Below are 22,570 nucleotides of genomic sequence, written 5' to 3' on the forward strand. Positions count from 1 at the left end.
TTCCAGGCGCTGCTCCAGGGTCAGTTTGACAGCGCTCCTCCAGTCAAGATTGAAGTCAGCGTCTGATCTGAAATCTGCAACTCTTCAAATGTGAAAATCTAAATGAAACGATATCACCCCGGAGACTTCACGGTTACCTGTCGCAGAATCTCCTTAAAAGGGTGTTGAGGGTCAGGGTTTGACCCTTGAACCTCGCCTGTTTAACCCGCTGTCGCTGGTGGGCGACCAGGAAGTCCGTCTCCGCTGGGGATGCCGGTATTAGTAGTGGAGCTCTGCCCTCCTGTGGCCCCTGTGGCAACTGTAGTGATTCATGACAGAAGAAGAGGGTAGCTTAGCGACGAACGCCAGTAAACACAAACAACACAACCCTACATTTACTGACCAGGTAACTGTTGTCTTTGTGCTTTGGTAATACTTCATATCTTTTTTTAGATGTTTCTTTCAACATCTGCCATCGTCTTGTTCTGAATCAGAGACCACTGAGTCAGTCATCTGTAAGTTGTGCTGCTCACAAGTTCATTTGTTTGGAGTTTTCAGGCTTTTTTTTTTGTTTTGACAGTTTGTCATTATGAATTACACAGACCAATAGATTCAGGACTAGGTTATAGCTAACTCCTCTCCTGGACTGTTAAGGTTGTGAGTGTGTGTGTGTGTCTGCCAAATCCACATCACACGCCAATGTTCGGAAAAACAGAACCGTTTCAAAGTCATGCCGCAAGAACACGCTCCGTCAAATTTGCTTAAATCTACGCTACTTCATAAAAATTAAAACATGGTAAAAATCAGTTTTTAATATTTTGGAAACACCAAACCCCAGAAAACAATGTCTCTCAGATGATGCTCTCTGGAGTCCCTTCTAGTGGGAGAACAGAAAACACAACATTAAAGGCAGGGTAGGTCTGTTTTTGACTTGTTGAAAGTATCCTACCCAAAATATTGCTGCCCCTCTCTTCAAAGCCACTCCCACGAAAACACATGAAAACTTCCTTACTACTGCCGGGAAGACAGACAAGTAGCCTGTCCAATCACTGCATTCGGTCCCAACGCAATGATTGGTCGTGTTTATCACAGTCCTGCGACAGCCACAGATATCTGATTTATTTTATTTAACTGTCAGAGCGTTTGATTTGTTGATTGCTATCAGGTTATTTTCAACAAATATGACAAAAAGTGCTTCTAAAAAATGTTACCTGCCCTGCCTTTAAGTGAGATTTGTGATGCCAACAGGAGAGAGGGCGGCTGTGCTGGTCTCTGGATCTGTACAGCATCCCTCAGCCAACACACTAAGACAGAGGGAGACAGGCCTGCTGTCAATCACCCTGGGTTTGAAACGTCTCGGCTGAGCCGTAACAAGGTCAGATTTACCTCAGTGGGGGGAGAGAGCGCGTGCGCGCGCGAGAGAGAAAGACAAAGATGTAATGGTGGAGGAGGTGAATAAAATAAAGAGAGAGGTGATTATGGTGGGGGTTGAGAGAGAGGAGGTAGGGAGAAAGAGAGAGCGAGGGAAGAAAGGGAGAGAGAAAAGGATAGGGAGGGAGAGAGAAAGAGGGAGAGATAAACAGAGAGGTCATTGGTTATACTTGGTTCATTGTGGACTCTTGCGAGCCATGAAACCACAGTCAGAGAAGCAAGAGAGAGCTGCTCTTTAAACTGCAGCCAAACAATGTCCTGAGAGACCTTCTCTCCCTCTGTGTTCTGCACTGATGTAGAACACCTACCCAGAAATATTTGTCTCCCTCCCTCCCTCCATCCCCCCTCACTCTGTCTCTCCATCCCCCCTCTCTTCCTCCCTCCACTCCCCTCCTCTCTCTCCCTCCCTCTCTCTCCCCCCAGCCTCTCACTCTGCCTCCATTCCCCTCCTCTCTCTCTCCCTCCCCCTCTCTCTCCCCTCAGCCTCTCACTCTGCCTCCATTCCCCTCCTCTCTCTCCCTCCCTCCCCCTCTCTCTCCCCCTCCCTCCCCCTCTCTCTCCCCCTCCCTCTCTCTCCCCCCCAGCCTCTCACTCTGCCTCCATTCCCTGTCTCTCCTCCTCCCTCCACTCTGTGGCTATATTGACTGCTTTAATTGACTGATTGTTATTGATCGATTTGATCCGTCTAACAAGAGGGAGCGACAGAAACAATGTGAAGCAAAACAAACACTCCCATAATAAATCTGAACCAAGACCTCTGTAACACATCCTTACATGAAAAAGAGTGATTTGAAGAGAGAGGAGATGGATAACTGGGGTGAAGGAGAGATCGAGCGAGGAGAGATCCCAGCTGTCTAGTCCGACAGCCAAGACATGGCAGTCTTGGATAAGTTTAGATAGAAGCTGCTCTATCTTTCACAGGGAGCCAGGAGTAAACCACAGCCCTTCTAAAACACGATCAATTCACCTCTGCTCTCACAGCAGAGGAAGATTGCGCTGCTTGAAGCTCCAGGATTCTTCATGGACTCTAAATCTTATCTGTATACTGCCAAGGAAAAGACATAGCACGCACGTTAGCACGCACTCACACAAACTCACTCACACAATCACGCACTCACACACACTCACATACACACTCGCAGAAAAACAAGCACTCACACAAACAGTCTCACACACAATATCTTTTCTCCACTCTGACACATTTAGTGAAGGGATTTTGACCAAGTCAAGCTCTCCTGTTGAAAAGCTGAGAGGACGAGCCCAGATGCCAGGCTGGGGAGATCTTGTGTTATTACCCAAAACGCCAACAACTGAAGCAAGCAGACGGTTTTTCCTCACTCTCTGAATGCTAACCACACTTAGTTTTGAGAGGATAATATGAATAAACAGATTATGCATCATTTTAGAAAATGAGGCCTGGGCAAACCCTGAACAACAACACATTTATCAAGTTGACAGGAGAGTACACACGTTCAGAAGGTCTTGAAGCAATCACAGAACACTGGAGACTCGAGATGCTCTTGAGAGGGGGGGGGGGGAAGGCGGGGGGGAGTGAGCTGGTGCTGTGTTCGTTTGAAATGACGTGACCTCGTCCTCTTCGGGCGCGTCAGTCTGGTCATGCCCTTTCCCGAAGCTGTCCGAACTGTCGGACAGAAATTATCTCGCTTCGTCCGACTAGGACGCCTTCCGGGCGCCTTCCTTTGGAGGTTTTCGGGGCACGTCCAGCTGGGAGGGAGACCTTGGGGTAGACCCAGACCTCGCTGGAGGGATTATATATCATCTGGCCTGGGAACTCCTCGATATCCCCCTGGAGGAGCTGGGAAGCGTTGCTAGGGAGACGGACGTGGGGAATACCCAGCCTCCGCCGTGGCCTGAGCCTGGGTAAGTGGACGATGATGGATGCATGATCCTGCTTCATGTCCTTTGCTGTTTACCGTACGTTAATAGCGAAGGATAGTGAAGGATATGTTCTGACTTACATGAGAAGACTGGGGTAGGCAGGTAGCCAACGAGATTTTGAGGTTTTGATGCTTCGGATGTTTGGCGTGGTTCGAGAGTGATTGATTGGTTGGTTTCATCAAAGTCGCACTTGTTTATGAGCTGGGGTTTTCCCCAAAAAACTTTTTCACAGTCTTCAAGCTGCCTGGACCCTTCGCTCCCTGACAGCAGCTTCACGATTTATTCCGACACTGTTCTTTGACAGGCATTCGTCTTCCCCTCGTTGGGTCATGTGGTGAGAAGAAATATAAAAGAAAACCTCACCGTCCCAATCTGGCCTGGTCAGTGCCGACCTCAGGAAAACAAGGGAGAAGCCTTCAATCGGACTGAAGAATGCCTTTCAACCACACATGGGTTGGGGTTTGCGTTTGATTTGCTCTGTGTTTCGGGAGAGAGGTTTCCTGGCTTCCCGAGACCTCCATCTCACATACAAGACGTTCAGTGTGTGTGTGTGTGTGTGTGTGTAGGGGGAGGTGCTGAGGACTTTGTAATCCCTGTGTCATCACCAGTGTACACCCCCCCCCCAACAGCCAACCCACAAATATCCCCCCCACCACATCACACTCACTCTGCAGTCTACAGTTTTCTCCTCCCTCCATCCATCCTCTCATTCTCCATCCATCCATCCTCACTCTCCTCCCTCCATCCATCCTCTCACTCTCCATCCATCCATCCATCTCACTGTCTCTTCTCCCTCCATCCATCCTCTCACTCTCCTCCCTCCATCCATCCTCTCACTCTCCATCCATCCATCTTCTCACTGTCTCTTCTCCCTCCATCCATCCTCTCACTCTCCATCCATCCATCCATCCTCTCACTCTCCTCCCTCCATCCATCCTCTCACTCTCCTCCCTCCATCCATCCTCTCACTCTCCATCCATCCATCCATCTTCTCACTGTCTCTTCTCCCTCCATCCATCCTCTCACTCTCCTCCCTCCCTCCATCCATCCTCTCACTCTCCATCCATCCATCTTCTCACTGTCTCTTCTCCCTCCATCCATCCTCTCACTCCGTCTCTACCTCTCAATCCTTCTTTTCCTAGCTCTCTCTCTTCTCTGAGGAACTACGGTTGAGTTCCCGAGGGAACCTGGGTGAGATCCTCTCCAGGGGGGATGATAAATCACACAACGCTGAAGCTTCCCTCAGTCAGGATGAAGGCTTAACCTTTGGGGTGCTACTGATTTATTCTGCGATGCCTACAATCTCCCCCTCTATTCCCCTCCCCAATTTTTTTAAAATCAAGTTAAAGTGAAAATGTTTGGGGGGTTGTGTTGTGTGAATTTTATTTTTCTTAAGGTTGAAAAATATATATATTTAAAAGGTCTGATCACCCATGGCCATATTTGAGGGAGTTTTTTTAAATTGTCGGCATCAAAAAGGTTTCCTAGTGTTCCTTTTTGTATTCATGTATTATGATATGAGGTCCAGTTACCAGCGTGACACAAACAGATAATAGTAATGGCAACTTTTTACTTAAGTATGTCAGAGCCCACACCTCTTTAACTTGATTGAAAAAGTGTAGTGGGGGGGAGGGCAGAAACACAGGAATAAAAGTTTTTTTTTTTGTTTCTTTTCAAAACTCTTTTTATTAGACCTTCATCATCACCATCCTCCTCCTCACTGACAACCTGTCAAGTTTCATCAGCAAAAGAACGACATACCAAGGTCAGGTACGTGTTGAATACTCGAGGTGCGTTTGGTTTAAGTTACCACCCAAGAGACAGCCCTGACTGATCAGTCCCAGAAGTGCAAAACAGAGATATATATAAAACGCACCTCAAGTCCTTCAAGGGTTCAAACCACGTACACCCAGTCCGGAACAGGGCTGCATGCTTCCCCCCCTCTATACATCCATCCCTCTCCATCCATCCCTCTATACATCCATCCATCCCTCTCCATCCCTCCCTGTATACATCCATCCCTCCCTCTATTTGATGCTGCTGTTGCTCATGGTCTGGGCTTTGCACACGCCCTTTCCGGCCACCAGGAAGGCGGAGCCTCTGTACGTGGCCACGCACTGGGCATCGGTCTTCAGGTCTGGCTGCACCTGCTCCCACACCTTCTTCTTGGGGTTCAGCTCCTTGTCGGGGTCACCTGGGGAAACACACGGGGGACACGAGGGGTCAGACAAATCTTAGTTTTACGGGCCGTTCCCAAAGACACTGTAGCTTAAGTGTCTTGAAAATTAGAGAGATTAGCCTACTCCTTACGAGCATGTTTAGGAAACGCACGTAAGAAATATAATATCGATCGTTATTTTGCTCGATCGTTGCTACGATCCATCATTATCGGGAAACGCAGCCCAGGCTAGTTGCAGCTTTAGCATGAGCCACACAGCTGGGACGAGAGTGGAGGAACTGGCTCTGGTCTGCTTCTCTGTCTGTTTCTACCTGTGTTTGAATTATTGGCTCTCCCTCCTCTCTCTCTGTCTAAAAAGCTTCCTTAATTTAAGGAGCAAAAAGGTTTTGAAAAAGGTATATTTCAGCCTGTTCTCTGTTGTAACTCCCAGCTACCCTGGAGCGTGTTAGCCGGTGAAAGTGTCAGCGGTTATTACCCTCCAACCACTCTCTCTCCAGACTGACACGAACAGCAGGGACGCAGCTAGCAGAACACCAGAGCTAGCAAGCACCCAGGGACAGGAAAACAGCAAGAGAGGAGAGCAGGGGTGTGGGGGAGAAAAGGAGGGGGAATTACAAGAAAATGTAGGCGGCGTCCGTTACTCGGCGGTCGCTAAACATCCTGTTGGGAACGATCCTCGTCGCAAGCTGGAGTTTAATGAGCAGGCGTGCAGAACCACCACAACACCCCTCCCCATCCTCTCCTGTCCTCCGATCGGCCCTGTTCTCATCTGCTCCCTCCCTCCATCTCTTTCTCCCCCCCTGCACCCCCCCCCCCTCGGGGGAGAGGTCGTAAAACAAGGGTTTGGATGAGGGGATCATCGTAAAACAAAGCTTGATGAGAGGGGGGGGGGGAGCAGAGAGAGAGATGGATAGAAAGGTACTGGAGAGAGGAGTGAACTGTAAGAAAGATACAGACAATCAAGTAAGGGAGAGAGCATGAGAGTTAGGGTTAGTCAGGGAGAGAAACAGAGAGAGACAACCACAGAGAGAGCCAGAGAAAAAGAGAGAGCCAGAGAGAGAGAGAGAGAAGGGAGTGGAGGAGAGCAAGGCTCAGAGCTGGACCCGCCACTGTGGGTGTCCAAACCCAGGGACGGCCCCCACGACTTCTCTGTTCCCTCAGCTGAACACACCCCTCATCCACCACTCCACCCACCCCATATTCACCACTCCACCCCCCCCACCACCCTAATGTGTGTACACATGTTTGTGGTGTGAGCTGTGTGCCTGTGAACTTGTGTGTGTGTACCTGGGAAGTTCTCGAAGGTGACCCTGTCTCCGGGCAGCGCCCCAGCTGGTGGATCCAGGATCTCCACCTGGTCTGGGCTGCTGGCACACATGACCATGGCTTGGGACACTACACCACGCATCTTAGCAGGCTTCAGGTTGCATAGCAACACAGCCAGCCTGTTCTGCATCTGTAGCAGGGGGGGGAAACACAGGCCTTAATGATCCATTGCACTCACACTACACTGTATGCAGGTCTTAACGATCCACACTTGGACTGTATAACACAAGCTAACATACACTAACACACGTTATCACATGGTAACTATTCTTGTACTCGCTGTGAAATATTTTACTGTTGATTTTGCAGTTTTTCTACAGGTACACTCTTGCACTCTTGTGGGGAGTTTCATGTTGTTCAATTGTAACTTGTTTAACCCTTGTGTTATCTTCGGGTCATTCTGACCCATCAGTCATTGTCACCCACCGTCGTATTGCGACAAATTTACCTCATACAAAAACAAAGTGAAGCATTTTCTTTTAACTGTCGGGCTGTCTCAGACCCCCCACATTGGAATGGTTAAAAGAAAATTATTTTTATTTGTTTTTGTATTGGGTAAAATTGGGTAAACACAACAATGGTTCGTTATGAACCTTTGGGTCATGTGACCCGAAGGCAGCACGAGGGTTAACTGCATGCTCTTATGGTTCTTCCCTTTGGCACTTATTTGGTTTTCCACAATGTATGCTTCATGTTTGGCTACTCGCAATGTTTGGGGCTATCTCGTTATGATCAGTGACCTATGCTCTTTTGTAAAGCTCTCTCTTGGAAGTCGCTTTGGATAAAAGCGTCTGCTAAATGAATAAATGTAAATGTAATGTAACTAAGCTAGCGCAAGCTACCATCCGCTACCACAAGCAAACATATGGCATCACGCGTTTACATAAGCTAGCACAAGCTATGGCACGTCATTCAACATTACAGGCTGTTCAGACCAGGCAGCGCTCTTTCCCAGGTAGTAAACATAACTTAGAGAAACGTGAACTAGAGGAGAAGGTGTCCCTTCTAATAAATATCTCTAGTTTGGAAGATCTGTTTGTCAAAGTGTGACAGTGTTTGGATAGAACACACTGCAGGTAGTATAGGCTTCTCTCTTCAGACATCCACACCGACCCCACGTACAAAGCACCTCTTAGTCTGGGTGTACACTTAAGAAATCCAAACACAGAAATTGTTCAGACCGTAGTACATTAAATAAGTCATACAGTGGTTTTCCATATGTGAAAAAAAGAAAACCTGACCTACAAATTACAGTCAGGAGACGAAACCATAAATTCTGTCCCCCGATAGGAAAATGGAAGCTGAACCCTGCACACACACACACACCTAAACAGTCGACAGAGAGTGCAACACAAGCCTTCAGTTCTCCTTCACACAGACCAATAAACGTAAAATATGGCGCCCTTGGTGAGTCGTTTGGATGCATGGCAGCTCTGGGGACTGAGTGAGAGCACCATGGACCAGGCAGTGGAAGGCAGTAGAGTCTCACTGAGCCTCCAGCTAATATTGAAACTCCTCGAACCCAAGTAGGTGGGGTGGCTGACTGCGGTTCATTCATCCCTCAGGGCCAGTAGTCTTGGTCTGTAGGTGGGCAGACTCAGATTCGCTCTCTGGAAGGTCGTTGGGGAGTTCTAAGGGTCTAATAACTGCCACGGCGTCACATCTTACGAGGCCACGGAGTCTACTGAAGATTTCTGATTTATTTACCTCAGAGTTATGGGGCTGTGTAAACGTAATCAAGCGCACGCCTGCTTTCCAGCAAGGCCTGAAGACTTTTCTCCCAAAGTCGAGCCTGAAATGAGCCTACTCCGCCAGGCGTGCCTTGTACAGCTTTAGCCTAGCCTAGCTTGCGTTCTATTATCATTAGTTAGCATTGGGCTTAGCATTTCCATTGTGATATAACATTAGCGTTAGCTTTAGCTTAGCATCGGAGTCATCATACCTGGTCGATGGGGATGTGTTTGACCAGCCCGCTGACCACCGTCCTGGGGGCGGCCTCCCCCACATCAACCTGCTCCACGTACAGTGAGTCGGCGTCTGGGTGCTTCTCAGCCGTGACGATGCGTCCGACGCGCATGTCCAGACGCGACACGTCCACCTTCGCCTCTTCCTGAGGCGGCCCTCCTCCTCCTGCCTTCTGTTTCTCTCCTCCTGAGGGGACGGGGCGGAGATTAAGGCTCACACTCGGGCGGAACACAGTAGATTTGGTTTTTATAGTCCAAGACTAGTCTTAATCTGTGTCTTAACCAGCCCATAAAGCGAACGGCAGTTTGTCAACGTGTAAAAGAGGGGGGGGGTCAGATGGCTGAGCGGTTAGGGAGTCGGGCTATTAATCAGAAGGTTGTTGGTTCGATTCCCGGCCGTGCCAAATGACGTTGTGTCCTTGGGTACTTCACCCTACTTGCCTCGGGGAGAATGTCCCTGTACTTACTGTAAGTCACTCTGGATAAGAGCGTCTGCTAAATGTAATGTAAAAGAGGGGCACTCATCGGACTTGATCTCAAATATCTCAAAAGTCCCAAAAGGAAAATGTTGGCCGTGTATGCAGTTGTGTAGACGAGACTTTCGTGACCAGATGGACAGAAAGTTTAGGCTGTGAAGTAATATGAAAGGAAACCTAGCATTAGACAATTGTCGAAACGTACAATTTGAACCCCTTTTCCCTCTTGCTTTGAAGGGCTGCAACATAGAATCCTATGTACATCGTTGATTGTCAGTTTGTTAAGACAACCCAAACTCCTCCTAAAAAACGGCATTTTATGTTTGAGAACTAACGTAACTGCTCGCTACCGGAAGTTGTTGACTTGGCTTATGCAATATGCGGAAGTGATGCGTGCATAGTGGACTGAAGTGGGCGTATGCAAATTAAGGTGGAAATGTCAGTTGGTCTTTCGTCAACGTGCAAGCGTAACTATTGGCGTTTCGGACATTATGAATTAAAGGCAAAATGTAATTTAAAAATTACTAAGAATTTTAACAATCATTTACCAACAGTAAATATTTGTATATGTATTAATTTTTCATACTTAGTTTTCATTGGTTTGGCGGCCCTCCTGTATTACCCTAGCGGACCACTAGTGGGCGCAGCCCACAGGTTGGGAATCGCTGTTCTAGTAGTCTATGGCAGTGTAGTCTATGGCATGTAGAAGTACTACAGGGGGTACTTGAGAGAAAGTGGAAAATAGGAAAGATACGAGAGTAAATCATGAAAATACTGGTATAAATGTTTTATACAATATAAATACGGGTATAGGGGGTACTTGGATTTAGAAATCATGGAAATGGGGTAGTGAAGCCCAAAAAAAGTTTGAGAACCACTGGTCTATGGTATCGATGAGGGCGCGTGTTGACTTGGAGCAGCTAATTATTAAAATTAGTTGAATGAATTCTTCTTCCTGAAGCTGTAACAGGCCCAGACCTGTTCTCCCCTTCAGTAGCACATTATTTTCTACATAAACCATAAGGAAAATACACACACACACACACAGTTAAATATCCAAAGTCTAGCTTAAAAGAGTATTTTTAGCCCAGGGATATTACTCCAGAGGGGCTCATTGGCATCACGTGTGTGGTGTGGAAAGTATGCAGACCCGTGCAGACGTCTGTGTTCTGATCCAATTCAACCCCCACCCATCTCCGCCGCCCCATAAGTGAAAACAAACGCGCCCGTTAACAAGCGACTGGGCCCCGGAATGGCACGTCTGAACTTGGATCACTACTGCCCTTTAATAACAGGCAGACAGGGAGACAGGGAGACAGGTAGGCAGACAGACAGGTAGACAGTCCGTTGGGCGGGTCAGACACGGTGGAAACACAGATCTTAAGAACCAACATCCTGTCACTCTCCAACAAAGGGTGCATCAATATGTTGTCTTGAGAAGAAAACAGGCCCAGCCACCCAAGTGAGCGTGGGTGTATTAACGGCTCATGCTCTTTGACATCTGGGCTTCAGAAGTACACTCAGTCTGTCAACATCTCCTGATAGATTTCTCTCTCTCCCACTCTCAGAATGAATGATGAATTATACCTCTATAAATAATCCATGGCTCAGCGTTTGAGAAACATGATTGATTTATAGTGCCGCTATTTTTTTTAAATAATAAACAGAAAAAAATAGAACATTTTCATGCTGCCTTTTAATTACCAATAGATTTTTGGGAAGAATTTATTTTTCTTTTCTATGGTAATTGACACCACGTAAAAAAATACTGCATTAGCAAATAGTTTAAGCTAAACCAGATAGCCCTATGTTGTGCAAACTCCCCTTCATGATGGGATCAGAAGAGCATAACACAAAACCACAGTGTCTGGACTTTCTCAGTACGGTCGACTCTTCCCTCAGACCTCCGCTAGGCACAGGGACAAGCTGAGCTTGTCGTAAATAAGTAGCTTATATGGTTTGATGTTGCGTAATCATGAACATCATAGTAAATCATGTCGTAATAAATCTGTGAATGAGCTTTTCCAAACAAGTGAAATTGTTTTCACTGTCTAGTCCCGTTTGGGAACAGATCAAGTTTCCTGTCCTTTAATCGCTCAGCAGTCGTCGTTAAGAGTTTTAAAATATCGGAAATTCTGACGGAGAGTAAGGGAAATACCTGTTCCACTGTGAGAAATAAGCGGACAACCTTTTTCAGATTCGGAGAGCAGCTTTCTAGTGGAGCCGTGATGGAGCCGCTGGATAGCAATCAAGAGGATCAGGTTCTTAAGTGAGTCAGAATATCACCCCCTCCTTAAAAAAGGGTTAGCTAACAGATAAACCACATGGTCAAAAAGATCATTTTGTCCATCAAGTCGACTCTCTAAACTCTCTTCAGTTCTGATTACTTGGAATTTTTTTTTTTTTTTTACAAATTAAGTATTCTCCCGGGATCGCAGCGTAACGAATGTAAAACTGGACGGTTTCACGCCGACAGCCACAGGCGAGGGACTTAAAACAAAAAAAGCCAATACAGGGCTTTAAGCACGCTTTCGACCAGTAAATCGTCCACTTTGACTGTCGAAGCTTGTTTAAAGAGCTTGTTAAAAGAGCCACGGTCAGGGGCCAAGTCGATAAGTGTCAATAAGGGAACGCAAACTGCATGTGATTTAAGGTGTGATCTGTACGCGAAACCAACGTTCAAGATTGAGTTTTGAGGCTGCTTGTTTACCCACACAGGGCCACCCCGTGCTCCACAGGCTGAACACAGGCTGTCTTCTCAGTTAGTCTGTTGGACTTTTACCCTTTTTCTCTGCTTTCTTCTTCTTGCCCTCGTTGTCCTTGGGAGGGGGGCTCGTGGGGGTGGTGGCTGACAACCCTGAAGGGGGCGGTTGGGGTGGGGAGGAGGGCTTGGAGGTACACTGCACACTGGCGTCTCCTGCAGGGATGGGCACTTCTCGGACTGCAGGGAGGAGAGAGGCTGGAGTCAAGAGACATTCACCACTTACATAAACCGCAGGAATCAGTCACTCCAACACGACGACAAAAAACACAGAATGGATGGATGGAGGATGGATGGAGGAGATGTAACCACACCTAGACAGATCTTTCTGGGGCTTAATTGGTCTCAGCAACATAATTCAGCAAAATGTCCAGACAGATTTATTTATGGACCCAAAGGGGGCTGCTTGCTCTCCTGGAGCAAACAAACAATCTTGATGGGAAAATGACAGTGTTCAAATGAGGGTAAAACCGTGAGGGAAATAAACCGTAAACGTTGTAGGACTGTGGCCTCCCTCCATCACTCCCCCGGGAAAAAGGAATGTTCCAGAAAGAACCTTTCATTAAGGGGCCTGGCGATGTTTGGGTTTTGCATGTACACACACAAACACACCCCCCAGTATTTGACAAACATGGTTAGCCTGCCATACTGGTCTTAATTAGCATCACGCTATGTTAACGGAGGTTGGCACCTTGAAGGTTTACCTTAGAAAAAAATAAAAATAGCATCTCCTTTTGGGAACTCGTATATTAACAGTCCCCAGCAGGTTCCAGTTGCAATCTTGTATCAATTACATCCGTTGGGTATTTTCAGTTCCAGATCTGTCTGATGGTTTGTAACGCAGAAAGAGCATGTCGGCTGCTTCGATTTACCTCGTCACCATCAAGACCAACGAAATAAATAACCAAGAACAAACAGCTCGATAGCTTTACATGGAAAAACACGATCTTCATATACGAGGAACATTCCTCTCAACGCTCCAAACATGTGAGGAGAGAGATGCTTTTGAAGACTGGGGTTAAATTGGCGTTTTGTTTTGGTTCCAATCTTTGGTTTCTTTCCCTCCCTCCCTCCCTCCGTCTCTTCATCTCCACTCTTTTTCATCTCTGCCATGCTGGAAACCATTATTTAAGTGTTAATGATCAGAGTGGTGTTTGGCCTTGTGTGCTAATGCGTGTGATACAGGCCTTCTCCATCACCAGCTTTAGAAGGTTCCAGAAGGTGTCTGGATCAGTCATGTCAGCTGGGTTCAGAGGCAGGCTGCTAAGACTCATGCTAAGACTCATGCTAAGACTCATGCTAAGACTCATGCTAAGACTCTGCCCACAGTAAAGGGCACATGTGATACACTAACAAACAACGCAGGAATTCGATTCATGTGCGTAAGAGCAAGCTGTTGGTTTATTATAAGAGCCAAGCTGCATGAATGGATGGAGGGATGTGTAGATGAAGGGATGGATGTGTAGATGAAAGGATGGAGGGATGTGTAGATGGAGGGATGTGTAGATGAAGGGATGGAGGGATTTGTAGATGGAGGGATGTGTAGATGAAGGGATGTGTAGATGAAGGGATGTGTAGAATGGATATAGGGATGTGTAGATGAAGGGAGGGATGTGTAGATGAAGGGATGTGTAGAATGGATATAGAGATGTGTAGATGAAGGATATAGCGATGTGTAGATGAAGGGATGGATGTGCAGATGAAGGGATGGATGTGCAGATGAAGGGGTGGATGTGCAGGTGAAGGGATGGATGTGCAGATGAAGGGATGTGTGGGTGGTTGTGTAGATGGATGTGTACAGGGAGGGCAGGATGTTAAATATGAATGAACCAGACCTCCTCTGCTCTTCTCCTTCTCCAGCAGCTGATTCTTCAGCTCCTCGATGTCTTTCTTCAGCTTGGCGTTCTCTACCATCAGCTTCTTCTCCTCCCTCACAGAGGCCTGAACTACTGCACACACACACAGGTACACACACACACACACACACACACACACACACACACACACAGGTGCACACACACACACCACACAGGCACACACACACACACACAGGTGCACACACACACAGGCACGCACACACACAGGTGCACACACACACACACACACACACACACAGGCACGCACACACACACACACAGGCACGCACACACACACCACACAGGCGCACACACATATCCACACACACGCACACCAGTGTCAGAGAGAGGGGGATAGGGAGAGAGAAAAGATTGAGAAAAAGGGTAAGGGAGATGGAGAGGGTGAGTTATGGAGATGATGTGGGTGAGGGTGAGAAAGTAAGAAATATGAAGAGACATTGATAAAGGGAGAAAGAAAGAGAAAAATAGAAGGGTGTTTGGTGTGCGTGTGTTGGTGTGTGTTTGGTGTGCGTGTGTTGGTGTGTGTTTGGTGTGCGTGTGTTGGTGTGTGTTTGGTGTGCGTGTGTTGGTGTGTGTTTGGTGTGCGTGTGTTGGTGTGTGTTTGGTGTGCGTGTGTTGGTGTGTGTTTGGTGTGCGTGTGTTGTCCCTTACTGGCGTTCTCCTTGAGCAGCAGGACCTGCTGTTTGAGGAACTCTATGATCTGGTCGGCCTCGGCTGCCCTCTGCTCCAGCCTCACCAGGGACGCCGTCTGACCCGACATCTTACCCAGGGAGCGTGCTAGGAACCTTGGGAGACACAGGAGACACCCCTGGGTCAAACAACCAGGGCTATCTCTACAGAGTACCTGGGTAGGATTAAGTGAGTTTGATGTTGACCCCCTCACACCCTGATTAACTGATGTTAGTCACCTATACCCACAGGCGTTTGGGTCAAACACTAGGCTACTTGAGGTACACTTGATTTAGTTCAGCAATCAGCAGGCACCACTGATATCGGTGAAACCGTCCCCGATGTGTAGAGTAGGCTTAGCAATAGGTGAGAATGAAGCGTACCCGAATTACCCAAGTATTTTAACCACAACATACTTGAACCAAGTCTGGTGAAAACAGCCTCGGTCACAAGCCGGTCTAGTACCAGATGCCTTGTAAACATGTCCTGGCAGAGAGTGATGTGGGTGTGTGTGTGTGTGCGTGCGTGTTCATGCTGCAATCGTGTTTAAGGGCATGCTTCACAAAAACCAGACTTGCTCTGGCAAGTGTCCACAAAAGCATGCAAAGATAATCAGAAGATGAAATGCCACGGTGACAACGGGACTATAAATCTGCTTGTGAATCCCTCCCTTCGCCACTCCTCCCTCCGCCCCTCATCCCTCTCTTCATCTCTCCTCCCCTCATCCCTCCCTTCATCTCTCCTCCCCTCATCCCTCTCTTCATCTCTCCTCCCTCCGCCCCTCCTCCTTTCGCCCCTCATCCCTCCCTTCGCCTCTCCTCCCTCCACCCCTCATCCCTCTCTTCATCTCTCCTTTCTCCGCCCCTCATCCCTCCCTTCGCCTCTCCTCCCTCCACCCCTCATCCCTCTCTTCATCTCTCCTTTCTCCGCCCCTCATCCCTCCCTTCGCCCCTCATCCCTCTCTTCATCTCTCCTCCCTCTGCCCCTCATCCCTCTCTTCATCTCTCCTCCCTCCGCCCCTCATCCCTCTCTTCATCTCTCCTCCCTCCGCCCCTCATCCCTCTCTTCATCTCTCCTCCCTCCTCCCCTCATCCCTCTCTTCATCTCTCCTCCCTCCGCCCCTCATCCCTCTCTTCATCTCTCCTCCCTCCGCCCCTCATCCCTCTCTTCATCTCTCCTCCCTCCGCCCCTCATCCCTCTCTTCATCTCTCCTCCCTCCTCCCCTCATCCCTCTCTTCATCTCTCCTCCCTCATCCCTCTCTTCATCTCTCCTCCCTCCTCCCCTCATCCCTCTCTTCATCTCTCCTCCCTCATCCCTCTCTTCATCTCTCCTCCCTCCTCCCCTCATCCCTCTCTTCATCTCTCCTCCCCTCATCCCTCTCTTCATCTCTCCTCCCTCATCCCTCTCTTCATCTCTCCTCCCTCCTCCCCTCATCCCTCTCTTCATCTCTCCTCCCTCATCCCTCTCTTCGCTCGTAGGGGGGAAGCAGCAGGCTGGGCTTCCTCCAGTCCCTGAGGCCACCTCATGTCTGTTTTGACAAGCACCAGGTCACATGGTCAAACCAAATTCTCTGATGACATACAAAAAAAACTTGAAACACAATAAGCTCTCTCTCTCTCTCTCTCTCTCTCTCTCTCTCTCTCTCTCTCTCTCTCTCTCTCTCTCTCTCTCTCTCTCTCTCTCTCTCTCTCTCTCTCTCTCTCTCTCTCTCTCTCTCTCTCTCTCTCTCTCTCTCTCTCTCTCTCTCTCTCTCTCTCTCTCTCTCTCTCTCTCTCTCTCTCTCTCTCTCTCTCTCTCTCTCTCTCTCTCTCTCTCTCTCTCTCTCTCTCTCTCTCGACGTCACACCAACTCTCTTGTTTTACAGGCATAAATGATGAAATCACATCGGCCTTTAAACCCTGTCTCCGATTCCAAACAACAAGAATGTTTAGTGCGGTTTTCCAGCTTGTTTGAAAGTTCAGATGGGATCAAAATCCCTGCAGGCACCATCACTGCCTTCACACATGCTGTACCTGGGAATCCTCTCTCTCTACGTCTCTTCATCACTTTCTCTCTCTCTCCTTTTTAGGTCTCTGTGTAGTTGAAGCTTGTGTGTAGAGAAAGCGAGAGACACAGAAAGAGACAGAGAGAAAGATGGAGAGAGGCAGAGATAGACACAGAAAGAGACAGAGAGAAAGATGGAGAGGCAGAGAGATAGACACATAGAAAGAGACAGAGAGAAAGATGGAGAGGCGGAGAGAGAGAACAACAGAGGGAGAGAGAGAGACGGAAAGGGAGATAGAGAGAGAAGAAATAAAAAACGTATTTAACACGTAGTGGTGCGGTTGGCGTTGGAAAATAACAGCTGGCGTTGGATGAAAACAAAGCATTCGGGTGAGGCAGGGGGGGCGGAAATTAAAAACACTTTAAGAGCTGCAGTTGATAATACAGAGGATCAAAGACTGCCGTTGCAGTTTTTTCTCTCCCCTTCTGTTTTTCCCCTCCTTTTCAAGGCTTTGAATCGATTTGTAACAGGGCCTCTGTTCTGATTGGCTGGCTTCACCAGGCTGCTGGCCAATCGGAGCTCTACGGAGATCTCCAGGAACGCAACCAACCACACTGTTAGCCCGTCTACAGACCTGGGTCAGCTTCCTGTTGTGAGGTGACATGCAGAACAAAAGGACAGGGTCAACTCACCCAATCAAGACTAACCCCAGTCGAGACTAACCCTAATCCTAACCCAGTAGACTAACCCTAACCCTGTCAAGCTTGAGGTGCAACAGGTTGTGACAGCAGACTTGCCTCCAGGCCCCAGTTCAAATGCCACATCCTACAGTCTGATGCCAAGGCTGACACACGGTCCTGAACAGCTGTCATAACCCACTGCCTGTCTGCCCAGTGTGACTACCGTGCTAAAAACAGACCTCGACCACGTTAAAATGTCAAAAACACCAACACCTTTTCCAACTGACGGCAAATTAGACAGCCTGCGAGCATAGTGCTGCATATGAAAAGAATCGGAGACGTTTTCTCATCGGACGGTAAATGATTCCAGGATGTGTGTATGTTCAACTCAATCTGGCTTCAAGTCTGTGTAGTGCATGAAAAGGAGACAGATTAAGGGTGTGTGTGTGTGTGTGGGGGGAGATTATCTAACTATGGTTTCTTTTTATTCTTTCAATTTCAAGTCACAACAGCAGCAGACACATCTGAAGACCCTTTCAAAACTATTCCTACCGCAGGCCTTAAAGCCTGTTGCTTTGCTAATACCCTGTGAACAATAATAACTGGCGCTCGCACAATAATAGCCGAATAAAACGTCAAACGCAACAGCACACTAGCGGTCACTGCTGCGATCACTTAAAAGGTTCCCCAACGTAGATTGATGTGAGCAATTGCTTTTGCCGCCCGGAGCCTGATGGAAAACAGTGTTAGCTCCCAGCAGGGTACAACCATCTAAGGAGATTCAGAAGACCTCGTGTTTTATTCCAGGGGAGTGAGATTAGGTGTGGATTTCAGCTGCCCAGCTGTGTGCTTTTCAACAGTTCGACCCCACGCCTGCCCACCACATGTCGACACTTCAACAGCACCGCTAGGGACCCACTGCGTTGGAGGGAAATACTTCAGTTATTAATGCCAAGTGTTGACAAAACGGAATCTGACTCGACAACACTGTGTTGTCATTCACTGACTTTTAGAAATGCTTTCGAGATTTTTCGCGTTGTTCCTTGGTGGTAGAACACACTAACGTTTTCGATTTTAGGTTTCAAACGCAGGTGACAGTGGGCAGGCCACACCACCAGCCTCATTCACCTTTACTTCAGAAAGAGAACATTTATATGCAGTATGAGTAATAACATTGTCTTAACCTGTTGGCATAACGTATTTCTGGCTACCGTATTCTTCAGTCGTCGTTAGAAAACGTATGACCCGTGGGTATTTAAATCTATAACAGCCGAGTCAGCACGGTTCCACGATGACAGCCATTTTAGATAATACAGCTGTTTTGACAGAAACCAGTGACACTGCATTCCATTGCCCCCATGTGTATTTACTTGGGCATCTTGACACCAGATTACGTTTCTAGTTCAGTTATAAAGTGCCAAGTTAAAAGCCATTCATAATATTCGAACCAGACATTATAAACCCGCCGTGACATGTTAGCTTTTAACCTTTGCGAGACCAAATTGAGTGGCTGTGTTGGTTATGTTAGGTGCGCAGGTTAGGAAAGCCTTAGACTAGTAGCTACTGCATGTCTGCTCTGGAAAATAACCTGTACATTATATTTTATAGCATTTATGAATCGCAAGCTATGTGGAGGCCTAGTTTGTGTAAAGCTCTCGTATCATGCCACGCAGCGAGCTAGCAATGAGACTTGTTAAAACGGACCTTTTGACTGAGGTAGCAAGGTACAGTAGCCTAGCCTGGCCACCTTATTATGTTTTAGCTAGTCTTAGCTGTTAGCTATATAACGTAACATTGGCTATACGCATGCCATATATATACTCCTCGTCCTCTTAACCGAGAGACAGACATATAACATATACAAAGACACACACATAAGATAATAACTTAAGAAACTCACATCAAATCCTAAACGTTAGCTTTCAGGACACACGTTTTAGTGCCGAGAAATGTGAAACAGAAAGAGATTTGGAGAAAGGCCCCGTTTCATTCAGGGCCCCGGACGCCTGCGCATGTTCAACGATCTGTAAAGTGTCCGGATAGGGCAGCTAGCTGACTAGCATCATGCAATGAGACGGTCGAATGTGTTGCCACTCGACTCCATGTTCTACCAGTTGCACAACTTAGACACTAGCGAATGGAATATAGCTCGTTTTCTCGTGCCTGTTTTATTTTAGCAATTAATTTAATTGGTATTTGTCAGTTATATGTTTCAGTTTGTTAAATAACCAAATAACCTTACTTTGTACTATTGCCAACAACGCCAATACATTACGAATATACGATTTCACAAATATTTTACACGAACTTCTGAACTGAAAATCGATCCTTGAGAATGTGTTATTTATTCTTTTACATGTCCTACTACATCGTCCTAGTTGTCAAACGACATACCTGTTTTTAAATCGTTTAATTTAAAATACTGGCACAAAACACAGCCGGTCTTGTCGCAGAAAAGTGACGTAGGTGGTCACGTTATCTCAGCTGTCCGGCTGCACCCGAGGAAGAGAATTTAAAAAACGAAACACATTTAAATTTGAGTCGCTTGGCATTAGGGAACACCATCACTAAACGTGAGTAGACACTTGAAATTGCTAAGCAGTGATTTACTCTAGTAGTGTTGTCAAAAATAGCTTTGTATGCGTCAATATCTTACATCCAGTGGACAGTACTACCTAGTTAGCTAGCTTTCTGTGTTTGAGTATGTCCAACTTGCTTTCTTGCATCTGAATAACTGACAGTTTATGTACATCCAACGTGATGTAATTTATCAGCACCTGAAACGAACAGATATGGTTATCGCACATAACTGTGTAAACAGTTCCATTCTATGATTACCATAATTATTATCTAGCCTAACTGTGTAATAGAGTTGATTAACAAGCTACCTCCCCAAATGGGTAGCCTAACCTACTCTACTGTTAGGCTAAGCAGCTAGCTGCCCTAACTCAAGGATACATCTTGACACGCACCAGAAGACCCAACATAGGGCAGAGAGCCCATCCTCTGTCTCTAGATTCATAAAAATCCAATCCTGCATAGAAAGGGACCAAGAAATATATATTTAGGCTACAGTATGTTAACCAATATATCCATCAAACAGACACTTTTAACCAAAGCGAGGTACAGAGGGGGATTCGAACCTGCGACCCCTTGATCCAGACGTTCTCCCTCTGACCCTGCTTGTCCCAGGTGCCCCAGCGCTGGTCCGGACTGTGCCCAGGGACGGCGGTCCGCCATGCGACCCCTCAGAGACGCCCAGCTGGGGGCGTTCACCTTCTTCGCCTCAGCCCTCCCCCACGATGTGTGTGGTAGCAACGGCCTGCCCCTCACCCCCAACTCCATCAAGATCCTGGGCCGCTTCCAGCTCCTGAAGACCCTCACACACCCGCGTCTCTGCCAGTACGTGGACATCACCCGGGGGAAGCACGGTACGGGCTCCGGAGCCTTCAGCGGCTCCGATTATCTTCTGGCGTCAGGACGCCTTGTGCTTGTGGAAAGGACAGCAGAGGATGGATAGAAGGATGAATAATGATAGAGTGCGGATGATAGAAAGATTACCGAAATCCTTCCATCACTCTGAGTCAAGGAGCTGTCTATTTACTATGTAAACTAAGTTAACACTTCTCAGCTAGCAGACACATTGAACACAAAGGTTCCGTGGAGTCGTAGTACAGTAGTAGGCTTTCCGTGAAAGCCCTCTTCATGCACTTACGATGTTCTCAGCTCTGCAGCAGGATTATAAAGTGTAAACGTCTGTAAAACAAGGTCACGGACATCTTTTTTAATGTAGTGTTGTTGTTTTTTTATGATGGTTATTTTTATTCTGTGGTGACTGTATTTTTGGCTGGTACATCCCAGAAGGTGCATGTTTGAGGTGTTTTGTTATTGTTTACCACCCATGTCGTAGTACGTTTGTTTGTATGTTTATGAGATGGCAAATCCCCTCTACAGGCCCCTGCTGTTCGGCGGAAGGCTTTTGTTCTGAAGACATCATGATGTTTGAAGCTCAGAAATGGTCAAAGTATAGACCCTGAAGGCTGCAAACAGACTCTGTGTCTCATCTTCCATTTTATTGACGTCCAGAGATGTGGAAATCTTGCTTTTTAACTGTTGCTCTATCTTCTTTAACGGCCAGATGTTTCCTGCGTTCCCACACAGACTGTCTCAGCAAGCGGTTGTTTTCATTACAACTTTGTTGACATGTTGTTGACCAGACAGGAAGGTTGAGACAGCAGAGAACATATTTACAGCTTTGTAATTGCACACCGTGTTGTGTAAGCAGACTACAAACTTATACCCTGACCATATTAAGGTGCTTGTGACTATTTGTAGCTGAGGAAGAGTGTATAAACCAAACAAGAATGTAATAAGGCGTAGCCGTCCATGCCACAGTCACCAGGTTGAGAGAACATATTGCCTCAGTTGCTATTCCCGTCCTCCATCTTGTTTTTTTATTTTTTTTATTTCACCGTCTCTTCTCCTCTCTGGTCCAGAGCGGCTGGTTGTGGTGGCGGAGCACTATGAAAGCAGCCTGAACGACTTCCAGAAGCAGGGGATAACAGTCAGGTGAGGACCCAGACAGCACAGGCTCCCTGGGGAAGACCTGTGCCCCGGCCCTCACACACGCTACGTTGTATACAGAACAGGCAGGCGGGCTGAAGCTGCAACACGTTAACAGCCTGTGTTAAGGGGTGTGACTGTCTGATGTTCCGGTCAGAAATTGGTAAAAGTACACTCATCCTTCACTCAAGTAGAAGGCCAGATACTCGTGTTTGAAAAGATTCTGGTAAAAGTTGATGTACTGACTACACTTTTTCACTCAAGTTAAAGTAAAGAAGTGTGAGCTCTGACATATGCTTAAGATCTTTTTTAGCTATATATATATTTTTCAACCTTTCAAAAAAATAAAAATAAAGTATTTGTACTTTGTTACTTCCATTTGACCATCTCTGGTTCCGGTCCAGAATACGTCAGATATCCGGCTGGGGACAGGTTAATCAGTTGCACTGGAATAACTGCACTGGGTGTTCTGAAACAAGCGTGTGTTTGATCCTTGCTTGATACATTTAAGGGTTCATCACACTAGATGTGCCCTGTGTCTGTATGATACAAAACAAGAAAAAAAAAATATATGTAATGTGTCCAAACTTTTGACTGGTACTGTATATCAATATATATATATATCTCAACTAGTGTTTGTGTGTCCCAGCCCAGAGAGGGTTCTGCAGATAGCCTACGAGGTGCTGGAAGGGCTGGCCTTCATGAACAAGCACCGCATGGTCCACCGTGCTCTCAACTCACACAACGTCCTCCTGGACTGCAAGGTATTCTCCCTCCAGAC

General features: G+C 47.1%; 2 protein-coding genes across 4 annotated transcripts in view; one reads left to right on the plus strand and one right to left on the minus strand.

The window, feature by feature from the left end:
• Positions 1-4,963: 4,963 nt before the first annotated feature.
• aimp1a (aminoacyl tRNA synthetase complex interacting multifunctional protein 1a) lies at positions 4,964-19,282 on the minus strand. 3 transcript variants are annotated; one of them, XM_062478910.1, is made up of 8 exons: positions 19,127-19,282; positions 14,544-14,677; positions 13,851-13,961; positions 12,037-12,195; positions 8,757-8,965; positions 6,776-6,944; positions 5,323-5,503; positions 4,964-5,268 (listed from the first exon to the last, which is right to left on the minus strand). In XM_062478910.1, coding segments are annotated over exons 1-7 (951 nt in total). In that variant the 5' UTR covers positions 19,129-19,282; the 3' UTR covers positions 4,964-5,268; positions 5,323-5,336. The 3 variants fall into 3 exon arrangements, with proteins under 3 accessions (XP_062334894.1, XP_062334892.1, XP_062334893.1); XM_062478908.1 differs by having other exon boundaries at positions 13,851-13,964; XM_062478909.1 differs by having other exon boundaries at positions 5,266-5,282; positions 13,851-13,964.
• A 147-nt stretch (positions 19,283-19,429) lies between these two features.
• Positions 19,430-22,570, plus strand: part of tbck (TBC1 domain containing kinase) — a 38,798-nt gene continuing 35,657 nt past the window's right edge. The window contains exons 1-4 of the mRNA XM_062478828.1: positions 19,430-19,799; positions 20,419-20,657; positions 21,723-21,795; positions 22,439-22,553. Coding sequence (XP_062334812.1) covers positions 20,465-20,657; positions 21,723-21,795; positions 22,439-22,553 — 381 coding nt within the window. The 5' untranslated portion in view covers positions 19,430-19,799; positions 20,419-20,464. The remainder of the gene's footprint in view (positions 19,800-20,418; positions 20,658-21,722; positions 21,796-22,438; positions 22,554-22,570) is intronic.

This window comes from Osmerus eperlanus, chromosome 14 (assembly GCF_963692335.1).
Source record: "Osmerus eperlanus chromosome 14, fOsmEpe2.1, whole genome shotgun sequence".
In the NCBI taxonomy this organism is placed as follows: Eukaryota; Metazoa; Chordata; class Actinopteri; order Osmeriformes; family Osmeridae; genus Osmerus; species Osmerus eperlanus.